Source organism: Sturnus vulgaris, chromosome 1 (assembly GCF_052056855.1).
Source record: "Sturnus vulgaris isolate bStuVul1 chromosome 1, bStuVul1.hap1, whole genome shotgun sequence".
NCBI classification, from domain to species: Eukaryota; Metazoa; Chordata; class Aves; order Passeriformes; family Sturnidae; genus Sturnus; species Sturnus vulgaris.
In genome coordinates, this window is record NC_142243.1 from 42,718,339 (window position 1) to 42,746,294 (window position 27,956).

Below are 27,956 nucleotides of genomic sequence, written 5' to 3' on the forward strand. Positions count from 1 at the left end.
TTCTCTGTAACTAAAACCTTTGTGAACTGGTTAGTCACATCTAGATTAACACTTTGTAACCTTTTAGAGAAAGGTCTCACAAGCTCAAAGATTAAACAGAGAGGAATGTGCATCTGATCGTGCAATACACTAGTGGCCCTGTGTTTAAATATCACCTGGATGGAGGGATTGTGTATTTCGAAGACAGCAATATGGTTTTCCAGGAATCTTCCCTTATTTGAATTATGCAAAATTGAATAAAAGAATTGACGCAAAACACCATAAGTTGTTAATTCTGTCAGCACTACTACAAGGTCAGGTAGTAATTTAAGAAAGGCCATTCCTCATTTTTGTTTCTGTGGTTATTTTTATTTTACTTATTTATTTATCTTTTGTAGACAAGCAGGGCTCCTCAGGTCACTCCAGAGAGAGGTTGCTGTGATCAGATGTCCTCCCCTGGGGCTGCACAGGCAGTCCTGATGAAGACAACATCAGCTCGCCCTTGGTAGCTTGGCTTTTCTGAGACATCACCTTCACAGCATCCTGCTAGCAGGGTGAGCCCCAAATCATACAGTTCATGTACAGCAGTGCCCTGGCTGCCAATTGGTGACAGAAATCAAAGTCACACCTAGTGCTCCTTGTTAAGTACTTTATAGCACTTTGAACTGCATTAAATTGAAGGATTTGCATTTATCCTACTTTTTTTTTTCCAGCACTGCTGTGAAAGTTGCAGCTGTGTCTCAAAGGACTGTCTGAAATCAATGCAAGCTGAAAATGGAAGTTATCCATGCTCTTGGATGATAACACAAGCAGGATTCAAAAACTCAGTCTACAACCACAACCCACTGACTCAATGAACTTGAAACATCCCATTAAAAAAAAAACAACTCCGAATGAGAAGTTCCCAGGAGCATGACAAACCGATAGGTAAAATAATGTGTGGGCTGGACAAAGCACTATCAAGGAAACGCCTTGATCTTGAACTGTGGCCGCCAGATCAGAGAGCAGTCTTGAGGGAGGACATCAGGTTCCCATCTGACTGCTGCTTTTATTAAATGGTCCCAGAATATCCCATTACAGAGAGAGGGTGCATACAGCTATCACAGGCATTAGCTGACTACTCAACTATGTCCCTGCAACACAAAAAAATCAAATTACAAAGGAGATGATGAAAGAGAAACAATCAAAAAGAAATTAAAACTGACTGGTATCTTAATCTACAGTAAATTGCCTTGCGTTGTCCTGAGTAGCTAGGTAGGGATGTTGGTACTAAATAAGATGAAAATGAACCCTGCTCTTTTTGTTTAATCTCGATGTTAAGAACCATTCATGTTGCCATTGCAGCCGTTACATTTGGCACAAACTTGAGCCACTCTCACTTTTCCGAAATCTTATTCCCTGTTAAAATCCAAGAGAACTTTACAAAGAGGATAAGCAGCTCAATTTTAGGCATGTTGGGGGAGTCTCTAGTTAGCACAGCTCACAGCATAGACATTTAAATCAATGTTATTTTGGTAAATATGTTAGGAAAAGTAAAAGGGTTAAAAATAATTTAAAGTCACTAAAATATGGAGCCACACAATAGCCAAAAGCTATGTAAATAGAAGATCACAGAAAGACAGTTTCAGAATATAAAAGCTGGCAAGAAAATATTAAATTTCAGCTCTACTAAATATCTTCTAAAGGTTTTTTGTCTTAAACACATTACTGAGCTCATAATCAATCAGTCTGGCTATTTAGACACAGCGCCCCATCGGAGGACTTAGCAAAAATGAAGTACTAAATTATTCAGCATTTAAGCAATTGTATAAGGAATATGTAGCTGAAAAGGACAAACTGAAAAACAAGATTATTTCCCTGTTACATCAGTATGTACTGTAGTTTTAACAGGGCTTTCCAGGGAGATATCCAGTCATTTTTCCATGCACAGAATTGAGATCTCAGCTTTTAATCTTGTATTTTAAAGTCAAATTACTCTAGTATCTATACGCAGCTGAAAAGAATCACCTCTCTCTCATTTTCTAAAATTAAAAATTTTGCTGTATTTACAGCTGTTTTCTCTTTCTCAATTAGGCTACCTTTTTATAAAAAATACCCAACAAATACTCCTGCCCTTCTCTATTACAAATTTGCATGACGTTAAGCTTGTAGCGAAATACTAGGAAAGTTTCATCTTTTTATACATGTACTACACACATACTGTACATGAATCTGTCCAAGGAGTCACGGAGATAACACTTTTCAGACAAATACCATATATTTTCAGAAAGACAACTGGAAATTACTAAGTGTAAAAATTTCCGTTTCCTCAGAAACTGTCATGTATACAAACCAGATGAAATTTACATTTTCCATGAAGAGTTTTGATGAATTTTGGATATGCTTTGCTACATCAGCTGTAATCTTCTGGGAGAGTTTCCCTTTTTTTTGTCTTCCTCAAGATTCATTATCAACCTTTTGAATGCCTTACAAAACATGAATACAAGCCTACTAGTGCTGGAGACCGCATCCCAGCTGTTAACAGCCGTAAGAACAATGACAAAACGGACACTATTGCATGTAATTTCATGCAATTTTCATACACAGCTGTTAAAACACAGGCAGGAGTTCTGTAACACTGGAATTCACAAGGAATTGATACTGTAAAATGTTACACCAACACCTGACAAAATGGAAAATGTTGTTTGCCAGTGCCTGCATCTCAAGGTCACCGTATTAAACAGCATCAAAATAACTTGTTAAGGTGATAAGTTTTGTCTCAAGCCCCCATCTCTTTTATTTTAGCATTGAATTTCCTTCTGGCAGCTGCACTAAAATACTAAACCACTCTCAGAGGCTGAATGACACGATCTGGGTATCACGGTTTATTGACTCATGACGGATAACCAACACACATTTCAATTCTTTGATCAGTGGTAGGGTTTCTTTCTTACCTTTCAAATGTATGCTGCAAATTTCTGAACACTAGAAAAACTCAAATCTAAGCCAAACGATAATGATTAAAACAGCAAGACATCAACTCCACCTGATTTAATATTAGGATTTGTTTTTAAAGAGGATGCTTCTTGAAACTTCATACCAGACGCTTTTAGTTGTTGGTCACAGAGCAGGCAGGAGTCTTGTACTGGATAAAACTACAGTAGATGTCAGTACTCATTCAAATATATTTCCACAATTAAGTGACAGCACCGTCTGTTGAGGGGCTCTGCACTAATTAAAACCACAAGACTTTCAATTCATCATCTGTTTCCACCCTGCCATAGTGACAAAGATTTTCAGAGTTCTAACCTCTTTTATTTCCCCTGCCATACATAAAATGCTAGAAATGAAAATGCAATTCTGGCAGATTTAACCCATATACATTGACCTAAATGGATAATTCTGTTCTGTTACTTTTGGTCTTGAAAATAAATCAAACATGACCAAACAAGCACCTACAACACGCAATGCACCTTTCTTCCCCACTGTTTTTCTACGTATGTTAAAGAATGTAAAGAGGCCCATATGTCTGTAAAGGCAACTTGATCATTCAGCAGCAAGACCAACTTACAGAAAGTGCACTATTAAAAAATACTGTTAAGACCTAGACTTTACACTGCTGAATTACTGACCTATACTCAACATCCATTTTTATACTGCTAAACTTCTGAGCAGTTTTAGAGATTTCATAATGCATCTCCTTCAGAACTCAGGAAAAAAAATTAACAAATGAGTGAAGGCCCACCTCCATGGCATGTAAGACAACCACCTCCCTGGGGGAGAGTGGCAGGACTCGAACTCTGGTTTATTGCACAAACCCAAGACCCTAGCCTATGTCAGGAAAGTAAGCTATCATCCTACCCTTTGAAGGCTGACATGTTCTGCCAGAGGATTTTGGCTATTTTCCATTAGAAGGAATGGTGAGAACCTTCAGATGCATCCCAGACTAGAAATGTTTTACAGCAACTGCTTCCCTGCTTCTACACTTAAGATCAGTCCCATTCCCCCTTGTCAAGCTTTGCCTTCTTCAACCCCCATTGCATGTCAGGGTCTCCATTACTTGGGAAACATCCCATGCTCTATTTCATAAAGGTTCTTTACGTCTTCTCCAGCCAATTCCAGTTGTCTGTTCTGTGCTGCAAAGAGAAGGTGCAGTCACTGCTTTCAGTGACATTAGTGTCAGTCCTCATAGGATCACCTCAGGCTCTTGTTTGCATCCACTCACCTTCCTTTAGACCTTTTATCTTCCACTCTGCAGTCAAACTGGACAGCTGCCTCTTCCCTCAAGCTCTAGAAGGGGTCATTCAACTCAAGCAAAAAAACCCCAACACACTATTACAGTCTTTTTATTCCCAAAAACATCCCACTTTCAAAGAGCTGAATGAGGGAATATTGCTGGGCTACAGCTGATGGGACTGGCTCACTTACTTAGCAAAGGCAGGACACAGAGTATCAGCAGTGCTAACTGGACTGAGGGAGGGCATGTGCCACGGAAGTTTACTTGGAAGAAACTGTCAATTGATCTTCAGAACCTCTCCAGGCACTGCCGGTAAATCCCCTGGATTGAAGGCTTGAGGAAGTCACAGCTTCTGTCCTGATGTTTTAGAACAGACATTTTTGAGAACACAGTGGGGGCTTTGGATTTGACATCTTAACAAACAACTTGAAAGTGAGCCTTCTAACAGGAGAAAACAGAAAACCAACACCAATTTCCCCGCTTAATACAAACAAAAATAAAAGGCAGGTAAGCATTCAACAATTCCTTTCTTTTTGCCAGTTATGGTCAATTCAAATCCAGAAATGTTACGCAGTTGGTCTTTCTCAAATGGTATTTTCCAAAGTAGTAATCTAAATATGCATCTTGGCATATATTATGATGAAAAAGCGTTGACATGCATTCACACTTTATTTCATTTATTTTCAAGGAATAAAATACCAGTAAGGATCCACGCATTTGTCATACTGCAAACTCCTTTTGTTCTTAATGAGAAGTACTTACTCTTGCAGACAATCCCACACAAATCAGTGCTTCCTTCCCTTAGATGTCACATTAAACTACTCAGGGTTTAACTGTTGTGTATGGGATTTGCAATCTGTTATAGTGTAAGTAAAGAGGATTGTTGGTATTTATGGAGCAAATGCCGGAAAACAAAAAGAGAATGACATCTGCTTTAAAGTAACCACAGACAGTATAACTGGCATATTTTGGAATTCTGAGGCAACAGTGTTGGACCAGCATGTGAAATTCTGCTGTAGACTCCAAGTAAAGGTACTGCTCTCTTCTGCAAAGGAGAAATATTCCAATGCTCCTGCCTTGTTTTTTTCTAATTTAGGGATAGGCAGCGATATGAAATGCCAGCATTGCCACTTCTGTTCTTAACTTCTGCATTCAACCCCTTAAGACAGCATGTAATGTCGGGCTGGAGTAGTACACTCTTTATTTAAGATGATCTATCTGGTGATATTCATGTATATTAAAAATACACATGCACATTTTTGCAGACTTGCAATTTAATGTATTTTCAGAATTCACTACAAAAATGTGGTTTCACAACTGTAACCATTAACTGTAACCATAATCATCCTACAGTAGTATGGATAATGTACAGATGTCTTTTCCAGGACTACCAATACTGTGCATTGTGCAAATTGCCTAGGACTGCAATCCTTCCTCAGCAGCAGTTGGAAGAAAATTTGTGAACTGAATACTGATATCAAAATACAGATTTCAATAATTTACTCTTAAAAACATTCATATTTATAACCTCTTACAGAAAATAAAACAATTAATCTGATTATCAGATACATCCCTCAGTTTTTCCAGTTCCAAGGTATACACAGGTCTCCATCCTGCAGCACAGAGTAGAAATGTGAAACACAAAGGTGCATGCCTTGTAGGTAGGGCAACGATTCCTCCAGCAGCCTCTTACAGCAATCTATCATCTGTGCACTGGAAACACTGGGTTCCTTATACAACCGATCCAAAGAAAACTTTTCTGTGGAAGTATTGATTAGCTCCTTCTCTGTAATCATCATCCTAGCAAATGGAGACAACACACAGTGACAAAGTTACAACTTCATCTTTTACAACCCCCACTTTGAAATAAGTATTCCAATATATATTGAACATATATTAAATCAAGAAATACTGAAATAAGTAGATTATATGCTTGTAAACAAAAGTGTCAATTCATATACAGCTATGGTGGATCTGAGATTATTGTGCAGGTTGATACACGTGTCCAAGCTCAGAAGTCAGAGTTAACATTCTCCCATGACTATGAGCACCGCACACCCACGTTTCAAACACACTCACATTTCAAAGCCTGTGCCATGACATCTTTTTGCTCACTAAGTAACTGGGAAAAACATAATAATAAAAATCCTCTGAGGCTTCATTTTTAATGTAAGGAATGAAAATACTTAAATAACATTGAAAGTTTAGGTTTTAAGTGTAAAATCATGTTCATAATTACTCTTAATTAAACCAGTACTCCGTATGTCATCAAAACCAACAACTGATAGGTACAGTAAACTGATGCATATTAAGTGTGTTAGTAACTTCCCAATTGCAGAACTTCGTTGTTGTATTAGGACCGAATGATCTTAAAGGTCTTTTCCAACCTACATAATTCTATGAATTTTGAATCCAAAGCTTGCAGATGATTTCTTTCCTTCACCTCAGAGAAATAAGACACCACCTGACAAACTCAAACTACTCAGAAAGAAAGTTAATGTGTAGATTAATTAAGTCACTGGAGCTGTGACTGATCAACTGATGAAGAGACAGCTCAGGTTCAGCCAGCCCCACTAGCCCTGGCACTGTGCCACACGAACACAGCTGCACTTCCAAGCCAGTCTGGCTGCAGACACAGCACCACTGCTGCCCTACAGCACGGACCCTGTGCTAGACAGGGGAGGAGCTACAAAGCAGCAGCACCACTGGGGTATGAATCAGCCCAAGCTAAGCACAGGCATCGCTACTGAGACCATTTGCCCGTTTGCTGTAGGGCCTCGCCACTACTCTCCAGAGCTCAGGATGGGACCTGTGTGCACTTGCATGACACTGAGCTCTGCTGAGGCACTCAGATCACTGCCCAAGAGCCCAGCCTACTCTGGCAGTCAGCGATAAGCTGAGCCAGTGAGTTAACCTAGAGCAAGTCTGTCTCCTCTATACAGAATATTTTCATGCCACCTTCTTGAGTATATTCCCAAATACCTAGGTATCAAGCTTTCCAGTTCTATGAAGTCTTAAGCTCCCTTGAAGGAATTCCAGTTAGCTGGAGAACTGCAGTTCCCCTGTCACTTCCACAGGGAGGCTTACACCTTTACTACCACACAAACCTGATACTTTAAAGCAGCATGGGAAGGAGAATCCTGCATGACTAGAAGACTGACATTATCCATACAGATAACAGAACTTTGTGGAGCAGCAGTGTTTGGATCTCCTTGTGCATTCAGGTCAGAACTACAGCCACTCTATGCTGTTTACTGCATGTGAAACATTCAAGTCCACATGCAAAGTACAGCCAGTACATCTCAAAGTATTTTCCTTTATCTTAGGGCCTTCTTAACTACCACACAAGGCTAAGGAAAATCAGAAGGATGTGAATGAGTCCAAGAAAGCATTAAGTGGAAAAGGAGGTTTCAGCTTCGATAAAAAACAAGTAAGAGGAAGTATGACACAGCTACAAAACAAAAGCAGCGGTGATACAGAATGACTTTTGCATTTCCTATCACACAAGACTAAAAGAATGACAAATTAAATCACCAGGCTGTGGGTATACAAATCACAGAACACCTCCTCCCTCTTTCACATACAAATGCCATATGTGATTCAAATATGCTATTTGCTGCCACTGGCTATTTGGAGCCACAAAATGCAAACTGGCTCAAAAAGTAATAAGACAATTAAGGGGGGGAAAAATAAAAAGTCTATGGAATGCTATTAACATGAGATAATGTTTCCAGCTTTAAGTATTTTCTCAAGTGCAGTCAGATAGAAACTGGGAAGGCATACGGAATAAAAACCCACCACATTTTTTGCTCCATCCATAAAGCCTCTCCGTAAGCTAATAGATAATGGGGACAGACATTGTGACCCAGTATAGTTGTTCTTTACTATTTCATACAAACCAGCAATCATCCAGCACACAAGATATGCATCTTGGCTCTTACATTCTTACAACACAGCTGCTTGTACTCTGAGGGCATAGTTTTCCTGGATGGTGTCTTTATGGGTAGCGTGAGGTTTTTTGGAGAGTGAGTTACCCAGATGCAAATGTATATATTTGCTACAACATCCCTCCCAAAATCTATAGATAATACTTTCCCAGCTGTCACATGTGGACAGTTACGTAGAGAACTATTCGGTAATTACAATTTATATGGCAAAAATCTAATTTCCAAGATGGACTAGGATTGTAGAAAAATTCCAAAAAATCGTGTTTACTGAAGTCCACCTGCAAAATCTATAAATGTATCCTTCCAAGTAAAGAGGTCTTAACTGAGCTAAAACCACAGTGCCTTCAGCAAGACTCGTGCCTAAAATAACTTCACAGAAACATATCTGGATCTATACACCATGTATACATTAATGACACTGTGATAGTTCAGTAACTCAGTAAAAGCTTTCCAAAGAAGAAAAATAAAGCTGCGATAATGTCCTCTGAAAGGACAAGTACCACCCACTTACTTGTAACACTATTTTATTAAAAAAACCCAGTATCTCTACTTCATCCTCAAGGACACATACAGGACACAAGGTCAAGAACCAAATTCACAGCTCTGATGGGTATTACAGAGCATGGCCTTAATATTAAGTATAGTGCTGTGACTGCCTATCATTAACCATTCTCTTCTCACTCACATCTGTGAGGGAGAGTACCCACAAAGTATTTCTCTCATCATTCTTCCCCATTTTTATTTTCTTCACCTTGTTAGGTACTAATTAATATTTTTCTCAACTAACTGACCAACAACCAGAAATAATGATTCTCTAGTTGGTCTCAGTTATCTTGAATTCAGATTGCACTGCTTTTTTGGTCACATTTTAATTAACGTTATTAAAAATTGCTGCTTTTCTTATTATTAAGAAGGTGTTTTCCACCTCTTCTTCAGGGACATAATTGTAAAAAGAATTATGCGATTTTGTCTTGTAGGCAAAGATATTTTACTTCAGAATGATGTAGAATTGTCTCTACAAGGCGAAAGAGGGTATTTTCTAGTAAGAGTCTGCATTTGCTAATGCTGTAATTCTTTACTTAGAACTTTACCTGTCAGCTTTGCTATTTTAGAGACAAAAGAGGTTTTTCCACCAAACGGTATGAATACATTCCTTAAAAGTCTGCTCCTTCTCCAAATAAAAACCAGGACATGCAAAGATTTTAAAGAGCTAAATGTATAGAGTCACATGAACACTTACTCCTCCTTTCTTTTCAAATTCTCTCTTGCTTCCTGTGCTTTGGCAAAAATAAACCATTGAAGAGCTGCTGGATCACAGACTGTTGGGATCATAAAGTGTCCGAATTCATGCAAGCTTGGTGCATATCTGTCACTAATGAATGATGGAAGTAAATAACAAGGTATAATTTTTTAATGCAACTATTTATATAAATTACTTTCAGAAAAAATTCTAAAGATAAAATAATATAAATTAATCACAATCAGAATAATTGAAGTTATCGAGTCTGGTTCATGAGAATAGAGAAATACAGTAGGTTACGCTTTTTAAAAATTACATTTCAAAAGCAACTGGCAATAATACTCAAAAATATAAACACCATCATGACAGCACAAAAGTTTTGATTTAATGCAGCAGAACACTCTAAAACAGACAGAACTCTGAGTCCAACTTGAATGAAATTAAGTAGGATTTTCTTCAGTCTGATTCCTTCTTAACCCAAAAAATGCACTTAAAACCTTCAGAAACAAAAAGACTTTGACATAATGAAAATCCGAGATTATATCACTTTTCTTCTTAGTGAGAGCAATAAGCAGTGAACAAAAAGAAAAGAGTAAAAGAAGAAATCAACCTTCCCTGCCAATACCTACCTTTCTAGAATCATTTGCAAGCCTCGCAGACTGCGAGGATGAAAAGGTAGTCTGCTGTCACGTAGTTTATTATAGAAAGAGTTCAGAAGCTCGAAGTACTCTTCTAGAGTCAACAGAGGCTGCAGTTCTTCAATATATATTACTTGGATGCCTCCCAGGAGTTGGCTTATCCGATCTTCCAAGAGCAGCAGCCTTTTTTGAAGCTTATAATAATTTGGCAGTCTCTCAAAAATCTGTGCATACACATGAACAAACATTTTCTATGTTACAGAGCTTAAAAGTTAATTCCAATAAATTAAAAAATAACAAGAAACTATAAAAGAGACACTTTACAGTGCAAACATGGAACCCAAGAGGAAAAAATAAAAATCAAGAAATACCATAGGTGAGAAATATCAAGTATATACATTTTGGGACAAGATATACTCCAAGAAGCTTTTAAGTATTTTCTGTATTTATAACATAAAGGTACCAAAAGGACATAAAAACATGGATGGATGTCCTAAATATATTCAGAAATTAATAGTCTCAGATAAAAGATATATATATATAATCTGATGCCTATATAAAACATTTATCACCAAAGTTATAGTGGTTGAGTTACTCCTCATACAGTAGTCACTACCTACCATCTAGTCTATTGATATTTTAAAGTAGTTTTTCATAAAAAAAAAAGAGCTGCTGCAGCAACAAGTCAAGTGATTTCCGAACTATTTCTTTAGAAACCCAGAAGAACAGTAGAATAGATAGTAGATAGTTCTGATAGTAGAATCAGAACAGCTTTTGGCACAATAAAATTTGGTTCAGCATTTGCACTTGTTACAGAGAAAGCCAGAAAAATTCCTTTAAATATTGTAGCTCTGACCAAGCATTCTACAGACTGACTTGGACAGTATTCTACTGCTTCCTTCTTCTAGTAATTAGTGATGAAAAGTAATAGCACTTAGGACTGCTTTCTAAAATGAGGTAGAATTGGACAAATATATTCTCTAGAAACTGACTCACCAACCTCATCAAGATCTTTGCTGACTTTCTGTGTAACATTTCACATGATCTTCAGTGCATTTCAAAATGAAAAGCTTTTGATTTCAGGTTCAAATAGATACCACTCTTAATGTCTTCCCAAGCAAATACCATCACTACAACTAACTGCACATATCGTTCCATCTGCATGGCACTTTGTGTGGCTTTATGATGCCTTTGGAAAAACTCGCAGCAAAGGTTAGGAAGATGAAGCATTTATCTTTTCAAGGAAGTCAGTGTTTATTTTAGTATAATCAGAACACTTTCATTGCAATGACTATCAACATTCTCAAATCTCAGAAAGTTTTCTATTAAATTCTAGTTTCTTAGTTTAAGTTATTAGTAAATTGTTCACACTAACAAGCCATGGTTTGTTTTCCCCCGAGTGAAACAAATAAAGGCAAAAATTCAAACCACCCAAAAAAGATTGAGTGTTAACTTTTCATATTATTCACTGATTGGAACGCAGAAAGAATATTCTGATATTCTAGCAGGGTGAAATTCCCAACTATTAAATTCCACCAGTAATCCCCTTTACGAATAAATATTTTTTGATAGAACTATCAGTAATGTTTCAGTAACCAAGATGAAAGAAAAATTCCTCAAGTGACATGTTGATATTGCTACATATTTAGTTTTCGGTCCTTTGCATACAACGCTATCATTTAGGATGTCAGAAGGCTTATCAACTCTGAACTTTACACAAGCAGCAGCAGAATTGACATAGTCACTAAAGATAAAATTCTGCAACATCCACATTAGCTGCCTAAAAGAACAAAAGAGAGTGACAGGGTTGGTTAGTAGTCATTGACTGAAATCAGTTCACAGCTCCCTTTAAATCTCATATTTAAAAAAGATTGGAATAAAATCCATTAGCTTTTCATGGGAATCAGCTCTTTATGGATCGCAAAGTGTTCTTCCAGGACTCACTGCACAGACTGGAACAGTGCATAACAACTTAGTTTTCTTTATATCTAATCGGACGTGGCTCTGACTTACTAATGAAAGCAAAGATCTAGCAAAGACTGTTGTCAGTAAAGCACACACGGGATTAAATTTCGAATGCAGTGTACACCACTATGCTAAACACATCAGCTAAGCGTTTGCTTTAAATCACTCAATGGTTATCTGCACCTATTAACATTTTTGTTTATAGTTTAAAAAAGGATGTCACAAGGGCCGTTTTCATTTAATTGGAAATCTTCTTACTTTGGTCCAGTGATGGTGAACATCCATGGTCCCCAGCATTATGTGACCTGCTGCACTCATACCCGAGCGGTCTGTAAATACCACCGTGCGTCCTAGAGATTGAACAAACCTCTTTACTAATTTGGGTTACTGCAATCATTCCTGCAATTACTAAAGACTTAACTAGGCTGCTAACATGTCACAAGCAATGTATTTCTGCAGCACAAACGCATGTAAGCAGTGGTTCTGTTATCCTCAAAATTTTGAAAGGTTCTTGAAAACTGCAGTTTAAGAATTTTTTCCATACAAACCTGACCCAGCATTTGCCTTCTCTGTTTGAACTTAATAGATTCTTATTTACTTGGACTTTTTTCTTATGACTGCTTTTAAAATATGAGAAAATCTCTTCAGAGAGGATATTCAAAGAATCTGTACAAATCATGTATAAAGTAGGACACATATAGTATATGCCTGAAGCATATATAAATTAAAAGTTGGTCAAATAACTATTAATAAGGCCATTCAACTCTATTTCAGAACTCTCAGCAAAATGCAAGCTGTAAGAAACACTTGGACATCATGTTTTCATTCTTTTTTTAAAATAGAGACAACAAAAAAGGCTAACTCTAGGTGGATTTTTAGGGGGATAAATCAGTTTTGAGTGTATGTTTTTTTAGATTGAGTACAAATATCCTCAAGAATTCTTTAGGGTAAAAGCACAGGCAACTATTTATCACAATAAGCTTCCACAAAAGTCTTCAGTGTGATGTATTAATCTACAAGCCAAGGCTTAAGTAGAAGTTCTTGCTCTCAGAAATCAGTTTTCCAAAATCTCAAAGAAAGAGCAACACTGACTTCAATGCTTCTAGTCCATCCTTGTATCCTAAGGCAACATCAACTGTACTTGTATAATTACTGACAGGTATTTATCCAGTGCATTATTAAATATCTTCAAAGATGGAGACTACAACAGGTTCACAAGACAGACTTCTCTAACACTTTCAATCTTTAGCACGCTCAGGAAAAGAAATTCATTTGAAATCTGATACAATTTAAAATTACTACTCATTGTCCTTCCCATTCTGTCTTTTGGCAAAGGATTAGATGAACCCTTAAATGAAAGCCACTCAAAACTGAGTATCTGCAGACAGGTATAAAATGTGGAATTACAATTAGAGGAAATAGCTACTGCTACAGGTCAAACAGCTATATGAGAAGAATGGCAGGTCAGGCTTACAGAATACTTTAGTTTTTCCTGAGAAAATACTGACATTAATGTAGTTATTTTATGGAACACACATGAGAAAAGAAAGCAGTAGCATTTTAAAGGTATTCTAGTAAATCCTTGCTAGGGCTCGAGACCTACCCACATTTTTGTCTTGAATCTACCATGGGCAACAATCTATTGCTACCGCCACCCTTTTGAGAGGTTCAGTTTACAATTTTTACTTTCATTCTAATATTAAGTCTATTGCCTTCAACAGACTCCACTAGCATTTATTAAGAAGTAAACTAGAAGCTGAGTGCAGTGAATAAACTCAAAGGAAAGATCACTTTAAAAAAATACCCTGTAGCTTTATATATAAGTTCTCACCAGCTTTTCAGTAAGCCTGACAAGTCTGTTTTTGCAGTTATCAAAAGAATTTGTAATAAGAACTAGAGCTTCCTTGTCAGAGAAGATCCATGCTCATTTCTGAATCAATACTATATTAGGATATATGAAACAAGAAACAGAAATACCTTTAACATTCTCTAATATTTCAGGTCTCTGTTGGACCAAGCGACCCAGACTGTGTAGCTGGCTACAGCGGTGAGCAATGCCCCAGCTTCTCTGCCACCTAAATAAAAATGTAATTAAAAACATTTAATCCTCAATAGTATAAAAAAAAAAATAAAATCACAGAAGTTGAGATGAAGCTCAAAGACTTATAACACAGGCAAAATACCACCCTAACAGTAATAAAAGCAAAGGCTACTCAAAAGCTGTCCATGTCATATGCTATTTAAACATAAAAAGCCCAAATAAAATTCCAGTGTTTCTTAAAGTGAGTCCCAAAGAATAAACAAAGAAAACTAACACCAGGAAAAATAAACATAAAGCCAGGTAGACAGAACTTGTAAATTTTTCCCCCAGTAAGAGGGAGTTAGTAAGAAAACAGCACCAGACAACCCAGTATTTGGACTGGTCATGGAGCATGCAGTTTGTTTGGACACTGTGCAATGTTTGTCCAGAGGAGCAAATACAATACGTAAGGACATTGTCTTATTTTCCTTTTTTTTTGGTTCCTAGCCCAAAACATTACTATGATTCCAATGGAAAGTCACTATGTATTATTCGTATTTTACAGTGGAGCAATTTTTGTTAAACCATTCAAGAGCCAGGTGTTACCTTGCTGGCTGTAATACACATAGTTTTGACATCTTTTCCATCACAGACAGATCAGACTAATTGCTAAGCAAATTTCAAAAAGCATCTAAATTGCCAAATTGTCCCAGTGTGTTGGAAAAATACACCTTTTTACAGACTCTTAGTTGATATAAAACTGTCTCAAAGTGGAAAATTCCCATTCCTTTATTTCACTGTGTCTGTCTGGAATTGAGTTAGTTTTCTTCATAACATTCATATTTTATATTTTATTAACGGTGATCATAACACATCAGTATTTTGGCTATTGTGCAGTGCTGGCACAGTGTCCAGGTCTTCCTTTTTTCTTCCCACTCTGCCCCCCACCATCAGCTAGTAGGCTGGGGTGGACAAGATGCTGGGAGGGGACACAGCCAGGCTGGGTGACTCCTACTAACCAGAGGGATATTCCAGACCACATGTCATGTTCAACAATAAATGCTGAGGAAAAGGAGAAGGAAGCAGGACCTCCACAGTTATGGTGTTTGTCTCCCCAAGCAAGCATTACACATGCTGAGGCCCAACTGCCCAGAAGTGGCTAAACACCTGTCCATCAACAGGGCACAGAATTCATTTCTCCTTTCGCTTTGCTTGAACTCAAAGAGTTTTGCTTCACTTCAGCTATTAAACTTCTGCCTTAACCAACAAATTTTCTTGCTTGTGCTCTTCCTATTCTTTTCCTCCCATTCCACTGGGGGTGTATAAGCAAGTGGTTGTGTGGGTGCTCAACTGCTGCCTGGGGTCACCCACATCATCTCATTTAGGGAAACCTAACTGGCAGAACCTTACTCTCTGGGATGCAGAGAATGGCACTATGCCACAGCACTTGTGAGGCAATTTAATCAAATACAAGTAATTCACATTATTTACTGTTACCTAGCAATATCACTTTGCTTTCAGCAACACCAGATGGGGAGCAGAAAAAGGTGGCCATTTCTTCATCTGTCTTAAACTTATATGGGGAATAAAGCCAGTGATCCAGTTATTTTTCAGATCTCTGTGAACACTACCACGACGCCACAGAATCACAAGTAATAGTGTCCTATTAAGATACTGGCTTGTCAGATTTCCAACACTCACATCCTTTTCTGAATTATAACAATGTAGCTCATGGAAGATTAATAACTCTTTATGGAACACAATAATTTTAATGTATTTTGGAAGCACAAACTATTTAAGAAAATTAATATAAGCCACGAATAAAATCAAACCTACGCTTTTAATACTGAAGACTGTTTCAGAATGTTAAAATCCCTCACCACAGCACAGTTAAAGAGAATTAGAAATCGTGTTCAAAAAAACCTGGCTTCAGCTTAAAGGAAACCAGGGTCTTTTGCACGGTGAAAGGACAAAAGCATGATTTTAGAAGCTCCAACTCTCTTTCCTGGTTAAAAAAATAGAACCTAACACACCAGCCCTTGAAATAATCCCCCAAAGTTTATTTTCCATTTGTGAATACCTTTGCTGCCACGTTTCCCACCCTGAATATCTCATTTCACAACATCCTCACTCAAAGGCACAAACCTTTACAAAAAAAATCGCAAACTATTTTCTGGAAAATATTCTGAAGAATCAAGACGTCCAACTGCACTCAGATCTTTCAAACAAACAAATCTCCTCTGGAGAGTGAGAAACTGAACACTAAAGAAGAAAGAACATTTCTATTAAGCATTCACAGGATGTCATTATGTACCATGTGCAAAGTTGCATTTCGCTGCCCGTCTCCTTACCTTTGTAGATATTAACTTCAATTCAGGAAATGCAATTTTAACCAGCGGAACACCCAAACTAACACATACACACCAGTTCTATTTCTGTGAATGCTTTAACTGGAGCCTCTATTTTCACTTACAAACAGGAGGTCTCTCGGAGCAGATTGTAACAGGAAACTTTTGTCCCAATAGAATACCTCTAGAAAAATACTCAGTGCAGTAACACTTCTTCATATATGAAATACAGCTGTTTTGCCAAAATAAGCTTTTAAAGTTTACAGCATAGTATAAGACAACACTTCCTTGCTTTGACTGTCTTAATCCAAGTTCAACTGATCTAATTAATTACCTGATATCTGAGAGCTGGAGTTCATGAGAAAGTTCAATTTTCAAACGTTCTAATTCTTTTCTAAGTGGCAAACTCTTTTTCAGCTTTTTTACTGCACTTGCTTCATTATAATCTAGCCAGGACCTGAAAGAGGAAAAATACTCAACAGTAGAAGCATGCTGCTGTATGATCTATTATGTAAGCAGTACATGTAATGCAATTCTTACTGCTAACACGTTTCAAGTCATATTATCAGGAAAAGGGATACTTTAAAAACAGAGGATAGAACTTGAAATTGCTAAACACTTCACCTGAAGATATCTACAGAGGAAACCCTGGCACTTAATGTCTTTGGAGGGGACTAAGAAATCAAACCAAAATCACTGACATTGTTAAAACTGTACGATGTGTGTGTGTGTAAAAGGCATAAAACAGATCAGTGTGAATTCAGGGGAGATCTTCAGAACTCTATGATTTAATTTAAGGAATCTCCACATATGTGCCTTTAAAAAAAACCCGAACAAACCCAAACACACCAAAACCTAACAAAAAAAAACCCAAACAAAGTGATCATAGTAGACTATCTGATATGGGAGGTGGTACTGAAGGGCTAAGTTAGGTAACTTTTACAGAGCTGACATGAACATAGATCAAACAGGTCAAAGTTTTATAGTTTTTTGCCAATAATCACAACCAGACAAACATGACTCTGAGTACATCTAGACTTTCAGTAGGTAATTCTGTTTCTAGGAAAAGGTTACTATTTAAGAGATTTAGTCTTTGTTCACAGTATAAACTAATTTTCATACGCAAACTTTTGCTAACAAATAGTTCAATTCTCGTTTGTATTTGAAGCAAAAAAATTCAAACTCAAGTAAAAAGGGAGGCCTGATGCCAGCTGTCTATGTAGTAAAACGAGACTGTTAATATGTAACTGTCCAAAGCATTCCTTGTAAATGTGTAAAAATAAGTAAAAATATTCTCTAGCACGTTAAATTTCAGTTAAATGTTTTATAATTGTGTATATTACAGTAGTTTTATATGTGAGGTGGTATGCAGGACAAGGGGCATACTTTGCTCTGAAGATCCTTCCAGCACAGTTCTGCATTCGTTTCAAATGGCACCTAAATCTCATTGTTACAAAGTTTTTCAAGGCCCCAAAATTCGTACGAGTCCCAAAATAAGCACATTTTTTTAAACCACCAACTTTACTACAAAACATACTACATGTAACTCAAGTTCAGCATTTATAACTACACTGACTTAAATATTAAGGTTTTCTTGCTGAACAACAAATGAGAAGCACAATACTAAGATACCGTGCATATTAAAACCTTTTAACCTTAGTTTTCATGTGTTATCTCCCACCCTCAACAGAATGTGATAATGAAATAGGAACAATAAAGTTAACAGCCATATAAGTTTGTGTCACGGAAGTCCTGTATGGAGTTATTTGGAGCAAGTCGAGCCCCTGCCTTCTTTTGAATTGCCACCAATATTCCACAAATCTGAAAAACTAGATCAACCAAAACTAGATTGACCAACATGACTGCTGGGCAAAGAGACAAGAATGCTTCAGCTTTGCTGGCACTGTAGTTATCCCAGCAGTTCACTTGAATTCTAATTATAAAAAGCATGGTAAAATTACATGTTGGACAATAAAGCTTTGTATTGTTCAGAATGTTTATTGCCTACCTTTAAAAAACTCAGCATTAGAGTAAGACAAATTTAGGTTTCAAAATTTCAGTTCAATGAAAGTATTACATACAGTAAAGTTGTTTCCACTCTCTGGGCTTGCTCAAGTTCCTCCTCCGGATCCTTGAATCCAGTAAATGAATAATAAGTCTTATCCCATTTGATAGGTCTGTTCACTGTGCTTTTTGCTTCCTTGTGGGGCTGAGAGTTCACATTCAAACTCTGAACATGCTCTGTAGATAAACTGCAGGAGTTGAGAATATCTAATACTGTGCTCAGGAGATCCCTAGTATGTAATGTAAAACTGACTGCTCGAAACCCTGTAAAAAACAAGTATCATTTAATTAGAATTACTTAAAATGCATTCCCATTTCCTTCCTCTTATACAAGAAGCTAAACAAGGCCCAGATAGTATCATCATAATTTCCAACTATTATTTCAATACTTACTGCAAAATTCACATGCAGTTTCCCGTCACTTAGCTACTGGGCCTAATTTCCCTAAGTAGAAAGTAAGCTTTTGACTCAAGAGCAGAGGACAGCATCCAGTTCAAATGTTATGTTAAGGAGACCAGACATACCCCTACGATTTTCTTGAAAACCAGCATGATTTTAATTTCTAGCATGAGAGTCCCTCACAATTTGCTTAGCTGTTTTGACTGTCAGGATACAGAATGTAAAACTCTGTTAAGTAAGGCATATTGGTACTGGAGACAAATATGTAGAATAAAGTTGATCAAAAGCAACATCTCAAATTTGGCAACATTTTTTGTAGTCTCAAAAATAAGAGACAATGAACTAAATTGATACTTCAGATACTATACAGCTTCTGCTTAGAGAGCAAGCTCCTACTGATTCTGCAAGTGCCCTGACATTGTGTAGTACACATGAACTGCCATGAGGACAAGGACTCAACTGTTGCTACAGGTAAACACGGCAATGGTATTAAAAGCAGAAATATTATCATTTACATCCACCTTTTTTACTTCCTTATACTGTAACTTGACCTGAGGACTGTCATGCCTCATTCTTTCAAGGCTTTTTAAAGCTTAAGATGTGCAACTACTTGGGATGGTCCCACCTGCCTGATCTAATACAGATTTTCATACTTTGACAGGATTTTACTCAGGTGAAAAGTTGTTATAACTGCACAAGGCTAAGCAATGCTCTGAAGGAATTAAAATACAGGAAGATACATTCTACCCAGTATAAAAGCACCTGAAGCACTGAAGGATTCCTGAACATTAGAAGAATTTGGTTCTCTTTCTCTTACATAAAAAGTAAGCTGAGTTGGCTTAAAGGAACGAAATCCTGGTTTCTGTAGGTTCTCCAAGTAGCCATTTAGCCTCTTCAGAGAGTTTTCATTTACTTCCTGTTTTAAAATAAAAACAAACAAACAAAAATTACAGATTATGAATTTGGTCATTTTTCTTCCAAACTTTTTTAATCTTACATGCAGAATTAGGTTTTACAAAATGTCAGTTGCTTTTAACAAGCAATAATATGGTTCATAGTCTCAGCATTTATAATTAACTTGCACTAATATATTTGTATGGTGTACATACTTGTACATTTGTGTAGATTCCAAAACCCACTGTCTTTCAGGTTTAAAGAAATTAATTTATTCAAATATAATGCACAGCACTTCAAAGTGATAAAGTAAAATGTATTATAAATTAGCCTGGAAGATTTCAGTATTTTCTTTATAACAATTACAAAATATGATTAACGAATCAGGGACTTTTAGGGCATCTATTCTTACTAAAAATTTAGGAAGTGCATCTTTTTGTTCTCTGGTACTAACCATAATTTATTCTAACATTACTTTTGTCTTTCTGACAGCAGGGAAACTAGAAAATTTCCATCCTTGATATATGAAATATTTACAAAGAAAGCATACTAAAATATTTTTACCCTCTCTTTGGGATGCTGGCCAAAGAAATCTGGATGCACAGCAAAATAGAAAGGTCTGAGAGCATTGATGGCATCAGCGCCTGACAAAGTTCTTGACTGAAGAATGCATTGCAGCAGTATCCTTTCCAGACATGACCTAACAAATTAGTAAAATGTTTATGTTTGATGCTACCAATCAAGTGACAAATTGATATAATTACATTAAAATGTGACAGAATGGAGCAAACAGTCATAGTTGCAAGTACAATAATTTAAAACTGGAAAATTTAAATTAGGAGTCTGAATTCTGGACCTTTTCCCTTGGGATTAACAAAGCTGTGTTTTGACAGTGCCAATCCAACAGGTTTGAGGAATGGTGGATGCTAGTGGTGGAACAAGGCATATAAGTAAGTATAGGAACTTCTCTCTACTTTCTTAAACATGCATCAAATAAAAATTCCCCAGTCATGTAGTTCAAATTGCAAATACTGGCTTTAGTGGCATTTTTTGTAGACATTGCTGAAGCTCTTAAATGCTAACCCTTCAATACCTCTGAACCTCCAAGATAGAAAAGCCAAACCCAGTATTTTTCAAGAAGTGCCAAAAGAATATTAGATTTTACCCAAGAATAATAATCACGATGCAGTGAAAAAAAGTTCTGCAGTAGTTTCTGTGTTCTATACTTGTGTCCATAAAAAAAATACTTTCCTGAACATACTCTTTTATAGAAAACATCAAGTAAAAAGACAATACTTTTTGCCCTTTTACCTTCACTGAGTTACAAGAAACCAGGACTAAAAGAAATGTAATGGTAAGAAAAGAAGATTGTTTTACCTAAGATCAGAAGGAAAAGTTAAGTTGAAGAAGTTCTAGGAAGTTCAGAAAATTCAAATGATTGAATGCCTGCAATTACGTAGAAATTAAACAACAGTTCTGTAACAAGCATACTTGTGTAACAGAAGACTGAAATGGAAAGAAAAACCAAGTCCTGCATTCAAAACCACCAAAATATCCTGTCATAGCTCAAAGGCAACATTCAGGTTTAGCAAACTAAGAAGCAAGAAAGTATACATAAAAGCATCAAGAAAATGTGAATTGGTAGATATAGAACAGTAGGTTTTTTCTTCAGCTGATTTCACAAGCTAACAAATTCAACAGGCTAATTTCAGTGACTAAGATTCATTTTAGTTTGCAAATCAAAAGGGCAGAGACTCTGCTCTGTTAAGCAGTACAGTGAAGTTGCACTCCTCACAGTATCAATTCAAACTGCAACTCCCAAAAAGGAAAATATATGGCAGATTAGAGACAAAGCTGCTTCCAGCTCACATAAAACCAGTAACTTGATTAATGATAGTTAGCAGGACTGTTTTACAGAGAGCTATTTGTCCAGCATCCTAGAGCAGATAATCATCCTGGACACAGAAATGTGAGACTTTCCCAACTGCTATCATTAATTTTAAAAAGGCCAAAAAAATCTCCAAATTTGTGCTCAGACAATAAGCAGAATGTTTTATTTCGGCAAATGATAAATGACAACATTTGAGCTGTCAAGCAGCAGCAGTGACCCTTACGTTACCTTTTTCTGTCAACCTTCCCAGCTCTTCAACTAGAAACATGAAAGCAGTGAAGACTAATTTTTTCTGCCTAAGAGGTGGGCAAATATTTAATTAGTAAATCTTAAAAGCCAGCTTGCTGAAAAGAGAAATTATTCTAGAAAAGTGGACAAAAACCTCATGATGTAAGAAGGACAATGGAATTCCAAATCTGCTATAACTTAAAAATTTTCATGCATGTAGATGAAACGTAAGATCAAAAAAAAAAAAAAAGCTAAAATATATTGGTGGCAAACACTTCTACCTCCTTGCTGGCTGCATCTCAGAGACTCTAAGACTAGTCATCACTACACCTCATGATCCTCAAAACAGCAGGAGATGGTGAAGCAGTATAATGCTATTAGGGAGAGTGAAAGCTCTTAATGACAAAATCATGCCAGAGTTGCCCATTGATGCAGAAAAAACACCTCTACTAGACTAGGCAAGACAGGAAGCAAAGCACTCTGCAAAAAAGTCCACTTGGTCATATGCTTTATCATTTTTGGATCTGGAAGCATAAAATAATCGTCTTGCTGAGAAAAAATAGCAAATTTTTCTCTTTCAGGTAGCAAGTGGACACAAACAGTAAAAGGAAAAAAAGTATTTCCAGCAAAGGAAAAAAGTAAACTATCTAGTTACCCTTCTGATTGCAGTTGACTGCCATGCAAGAAATTCACACCCTCCTAGACCAAGCTGCTAGAAGGAAGGGGAGCTCAGTTCTCTGTTCACCTATTTGCACACCATTTCCCATATCCACTCTCAAGCTACACTGCATGATGTTTCCAGTAGTTCAGAAAAAAGTTCAACATACCTGGAAACTATTAATCATATTTCTGAATTTATTAATCATAAAATTCCATATGTTATTCTACATGAAAAATGGTCGAGTATGGCTAACTTTAGTTCCCTTGTTTTGTATCTAAACAACACTGTCATGCTAGAAGGAAGGCTCAGGATTCCAGCCAAAAGTTATTTTGAATTTACTTAAAAGAGAAATGCTCAAAGGCCAAAATTAGTCAGCGTGACAGAAGGAAGAATTCATTCACTGAAGGTGAAAGACAGAACTCGGAGGCATCTTTCAAATGAAGTGACAAAGTAAGTGAATTAAAATGGGTTTAGAGGGAGAAAATGCAAGGAAGATGTTTGTGGCTTCACTCACAAGGAGCAAAGATTGTTCCAAGAGCTTCATTTAGATCTGAAGAGCAGAGAAAGGCTTCGTATTAAAACCAAGGACACAACCACCTTGAGGACAGCGTCTCCACGAAAGACATGAAACACAATCTCTACTAGAACACATTATGCAATCATACTCCAAGACTGATTTAATTTATTGGTTAAATAATTCCCTTCAACTTCCTTTTTCTTCACATCTCTTCAAAGTTCAACTTTTTCACATATAGCTTTGGCACTGAACAGCTTTGTTAAGTTCATAGTTACAGACATATTCACACATTTTGAAGCATTAAGCTTCAATAACTCAATAATACAGTAATATACTGGACACCATATCAATAATTAAGCCATTTTAAAACTCTTGTTTTGTTGAGAGCCTTTGTAATGTCTGACTTGAGGACAGGCATTTGGCTTTGGAGGGTTTTCAACTGTGGATGTTCTGCTGAAAGCTTCAAGCTGTAAAGATGAGAATGTCAAAGAAATAAGCATGAAACAAAAATATTAAACCAGTTTCACAAATATGCAAGTCATAAGCAAATATTAAAACATATGCAAAAGGTAAATTAGGTCAGTAACATGCCATACCTTCTCACGGTTCTCAAGCAGCAAAACATTTCAGCAACTTAATGGTTGAGCCAAATTTCAGCCATCCACTCACTCACTTTAAAAAAGGAAAAAAACAATCCCTTTTAGAAATGGACATGGATATTTTCCCCTGTTACTGACTAGTGCATTTTCTAAACCTTGGGTGATAACTTTTAAAGTCACAATAGTAATATAACATTGAGCAACCACACATAAAATCTAAAGCTTTGTGTAAGAATGCTTTCAGTTTACTAATAGTGCCAATATTAAGAGTTGTTTTACAGCATCTTGATTTGAGAATGAACATTTAAAGGTACTCCAGTTAGGGAAGAAGAACTCCTAAGAATTTAAAAAGCAAACAAACACAAGCTTTCTTTAAGCACTAACACATGGCATTCGATATAAACTTTTACTAATTCCTACACTCATATATTAATACTTCATAACACACGTGCCAACTACTTTATGGGAGGGTAACATAAAACCAGAGGGAAAATCACTGTCATACAACAATGCCTGGGAATCCTTATCAAACGTTTGCTGACATTCATAAAAATGAATTAGCAATTCTTACCAGTAACTTCTGCACTAGGCAACTGTAGGCTAAGAGTTTGCCAACAGAAGACAAACAAACCACTCGGTATGTCAGAGTACCTGTATACACCTAATTATCAGGGATTATGAGATAAGCTCCCTATTGGCAATGTTTTCAAGCATTTTTTTAAATACACTTCACACTCATCAAAATAACATGCCTGCTACATATGCTGTTTTAAAGAACCCGAGATGAACAGCTATTAGAGAAACATCATCCGTGTTCCGATATAGCACGACACTTCCTATGTGTGCTTTGCAAAACACTGGAAGTTTCAGAAGTGCATATTATTAATACAAATATACTTAACCAAGAACCAAAATTTTTACTAGAGGCAGATAGTGGGAAGAAAAAAACATACTGGGCTAAAATATCTCCAAAACGCTTGACAATTTTTGTCTTCTGATTTTCAGATAGGTGGGCAAAACAGTAACCATGTTGTTTTCACTGTCTGTAACAACAGTCCTAATCATAAATTAAGTTAAATACATTAAAAAGCTCTCTGGTCATAGAACAGTTTTCCCTCACTGTAATTTTAGTTTCAGGCTTTGGGTAGAGAATGGAAAAAACTCAACAATCTCACTTAATCCGCGGTGACGCTTTATATAATCAGACAAAAGCATCATTGTTTCTTACTTTAAATGCTCTATTAACTGCTTGGAAATTGGTACACCACTTAGCTGAAAAACAAAACCTCCTGCGTTTGACTGAGTTTCACCTGCACCCAACCTCAAAGACAAGTACCCGCTGAAAAAAAACAAAATATGAATTATGTCGCAGAAGCCTTTGGCACCACGACGTCGCTCATCGCTGCCACCCCCCCGCTCTTGTCAGCTCCAGGTGTTTACCTACACTTGAGGCAGCATGGAGAAAACAGCGTAAAAATCAACAAGGTGACAGCGCTCAGAAAATAAGCTCGGGCGAACGTGACTCGCTCACTGCTTGAAATCAGCTGCAGTGGTCCGACCACTAAATTACTTTAACTACCGAAAAGAGAGCCCTGGTAGAATTCGCCTTAAGATCCACTAAAGGCAAGGTCTTCCCAGAGGGCGGCAGAGCTGACCGGCTCACGGGCCTTTCGCACCCTCGTCAGGAACAAGGAGCGGGATGAGAAGCCGCCGACGCCGGGCCGGGCGGGCAGAGCCGAACCGAGCCGAGCTCGGCCGAGACCCATGGCCGCGCGTGCTCGCGCGCACGTACCGCCACGCGCGTGCCAGCGCGCGCGGGCAGCCCCCGGCCCCCACCCCGCCGGCGAGCACCGAGCGACGCGGCCTGGCCCGGTTTCAAAGCAGACCCCCCCCACACCACCCGGGCTCGGCCTCGCACCGGTCCTCCGGCCGCCGTCCGAGCGGACGCCCCGCGCAGGTGGGCGGTGGGCCGCGCTGCCTTCCCTCCCGCTCGCGGAGAGGCGCGCCGAGGGCCCGAGCCCGGCCCCGCTTACCGCCGCGGCCGGACAGCGCCCGCCGGGGCTCGGCCCCATCGCCCCCACCGACGGCCCCGGAGGGGGCGGGCCCGGGGGGGGATTCCCGCCGGGGGCGGGGCCGGCGCGCGCCTGCGCTCCCGCCCCCTGGCGGCTCCTCCGCTGAGCGGCCGCTCGGGCGGGCGGGGCTCCCCCGCCCCGGCCCCGCCCCCGGCGTCGGGGGCGCGCCCCGCAGGCCCCGCCCCTCGGGGCGCCTGAGGGAAGCGACCCTTTCCTACTCCAGAGACCGCTGCGCCCGACAGGCCGGGTACACCTGCAGTGGCTCCTCGCGGATACGGAAGGGGAAAACCCCGACAGAAGGAATGCCTTTTCCTGAGGGCATGGGAGCAGTTTAGCCAAATGCTTGTGTGCGCTTCACGTCGCCTTTTGTTCTGCAGAAAAAAAACACCAAGTAGGCAAAAAACCAAGGCGTGAGCTCTGCAGTCCCGAGGAGAGAGCAAGAGTTGCTTTCCTGCAGTTACACATAATCAATTAGGTTGGAAAAGATCTCTGAGATCATCGAGTCCAACCTGTGAGCGAGCATCACCCGGCCACTAGACCACGGCACTGAATGGCACGTCCAGTCTTTCCTTAAACATCTCCAGGAACAGTGACTCCACCACCTCCCCGGGCAGCCCATTCTAGTATCTAATCACCTTTCTGTGAAGAAACTCCTATTGTCCAACCTAAACCTCCCCTGGCACAGCTTAAGACGATGTCTTACGTTAGTAATGCTCGATGTACAACATACATTTTCACATCTATTGTTCTTCCAAGACAGTTGGTGTCAAAGTGCAGCTGATACAGGGACATGGAACCTCGGAGCAAAAACGTCTATTGCTGCCGGTGTTCGAGAACAAAGGGAGATTAGAGACTGGAGTTATTTGCATGCAATTTATTGCATTTCCAGCCAGAAAAGGTTAAAAAGAGAACTGTCAAGGTTTAGGAACTATCTGTAGTTCAGTGAAGCTTTAAATCAAGTTAACAGTCTCATAGCCCTTGGGGGATTTTCACCATTTCCATAATGTGCAGCGTGTTTTTCACATCCCAACAGAAGCCAATCAGTTATGTAAGCAAATTGTCTGGACAATTATACAAATGGAAAAATAAATTTAATTGATTCAACAGAAAAGCATGCTGTTTGTTTCACCTGGAATTTATTTCAACTTGTTGAGGAATAAAATAAATTGGGAGAGGTCATCAGCAAATGCCAGTGCCAGATACCAGCTCCACTTCCTAGGGTATACATTTTCAAATAGGGCACCCCTATCCTGCCCCAGTGCAGGAATTAATTCCTGCTTTTTAGCTAAGTCTCAACATTTATTGTGCTGATGGGGGTACTACTGTGGCTTTATCTGGTCATGATATTCCCTATCCATACCCAGGACACATCCCACTAGCTCAGCAACAGCTGCACCGATTTCCAAATGGAAAGTTTGTTTTATACCAGATAAAATTATCATCTGAAAAAGTTCGTATTTTGATGTCTTGAGCCCTAACAGAGAATTTTAAACATTTTTGCTTCTTAATTCTAAGTTGCTACAAGTGGCAATTGGAACTGTTTTCTCCTTACTCATTTATTTCTGTTTCGGTCCTTGGCCTATGGAAGGTCAAAAAAAATGGCATCAGTTTCTCCAATCCATCACATGCAATGGTCCAGAACTCTGAGACAGTCCTGTCAGTATCATTCTGACACTACACATCATTCTAGTAATTTAAACAAAAAAAAAGTTATGCAGAAATTAAGACTGAAAAATGTCGAGCTGGATTTGCAAAAAAACCCTCTCCAATAAAACCACAGATGCAAGACACATCTGGACAATGTGAAAGGACAAGGAATGTGAATCATTGCTTTTACTGTGGCTAAATTTTACTAAGCTTAGGAATACGACATTGAGATTTTAGTAATTAAACTTTTACTACTATAGCAGAGACATTTAATTTTACTATTTCTCCTCAAGTGAAACTCTCACTAACATCTTTTTGAGTTCTTCAGTGAACTGAGCACAGCCTGTAACCCTGGCAGTAGCCTCCACTTCCAGTTAAAGCTGGAAGCTGGCCATCTCCACAGCTGGGAGTTTCAGCCAATTTATTCATGAACATTTGCTACATTGTGTGCTCTGGTGTGGTGAAGAACTGCATAGTCTGACTGATTTCACACTTTCTTAACCTCCTCATGCTGCCTATCATTCTCTAGACTCTTGTAGTGGTTACAAGATATTAAACTCTCCACGTCTACTTCCCTGCTTGCCTATCCTGCTGCATATCTAAGAGTGTTCATTACAGGAATCTGAATAGA

The 27,956-nt window shown here is 38.3% G+C and overlaps 1 protein-coding gene across 2 annotated transcripts; it reads right to left on the bottom strand.

Annotated features, from left to right (window-relative positions):
- Positions 1-5,451: 5,451 nt before the first annotated feature.
- On the bottom strand, positions 5,452-25,709 carry TCAIM (T cell activation inhibitor, mitochondrial). Of its 2 annotated transcripts, none has more exons than XM_014884067.2 (11): positions 25,640-25,709; positions 23,604-23,679; positions 20,275-20,410; positions 19,579-19,732; positions 18,435-18,681; positions 16,688-16,810; positions 13,963-14,060; positions 12,244-12,335; positions 10,012-10,244; positions 9,383-9,514; positions 5,452-5,995 (listed from the first exon to the last, which is right to left on the bottom strand). In XM_014884067.2, the coding sequence occupies exons 2-11, from the start codon at positions 23,630-23,632 to the stop codon at positions 5,770-5,772; spliced, it is 1,470 nt and encodes a 489-aa protein (XP_014739553.2). In that variant the 5' UTR covers positions 23,633-23,679; positions 25,640-25,709; the 3' UTR covers positions 5,452-5,769. The 2 variants fall into 2 exon arrangements, with proteins under 2 accessions (XP_014739553.2, XP_014739554.2); XM_014884068.2 differs by lacking the exon at positions 25,640-25,709 and adding an exon at positions 25,525-25,543.
- Positions 25,710-27,956: the final 2,247 nt, after the last annotated feature.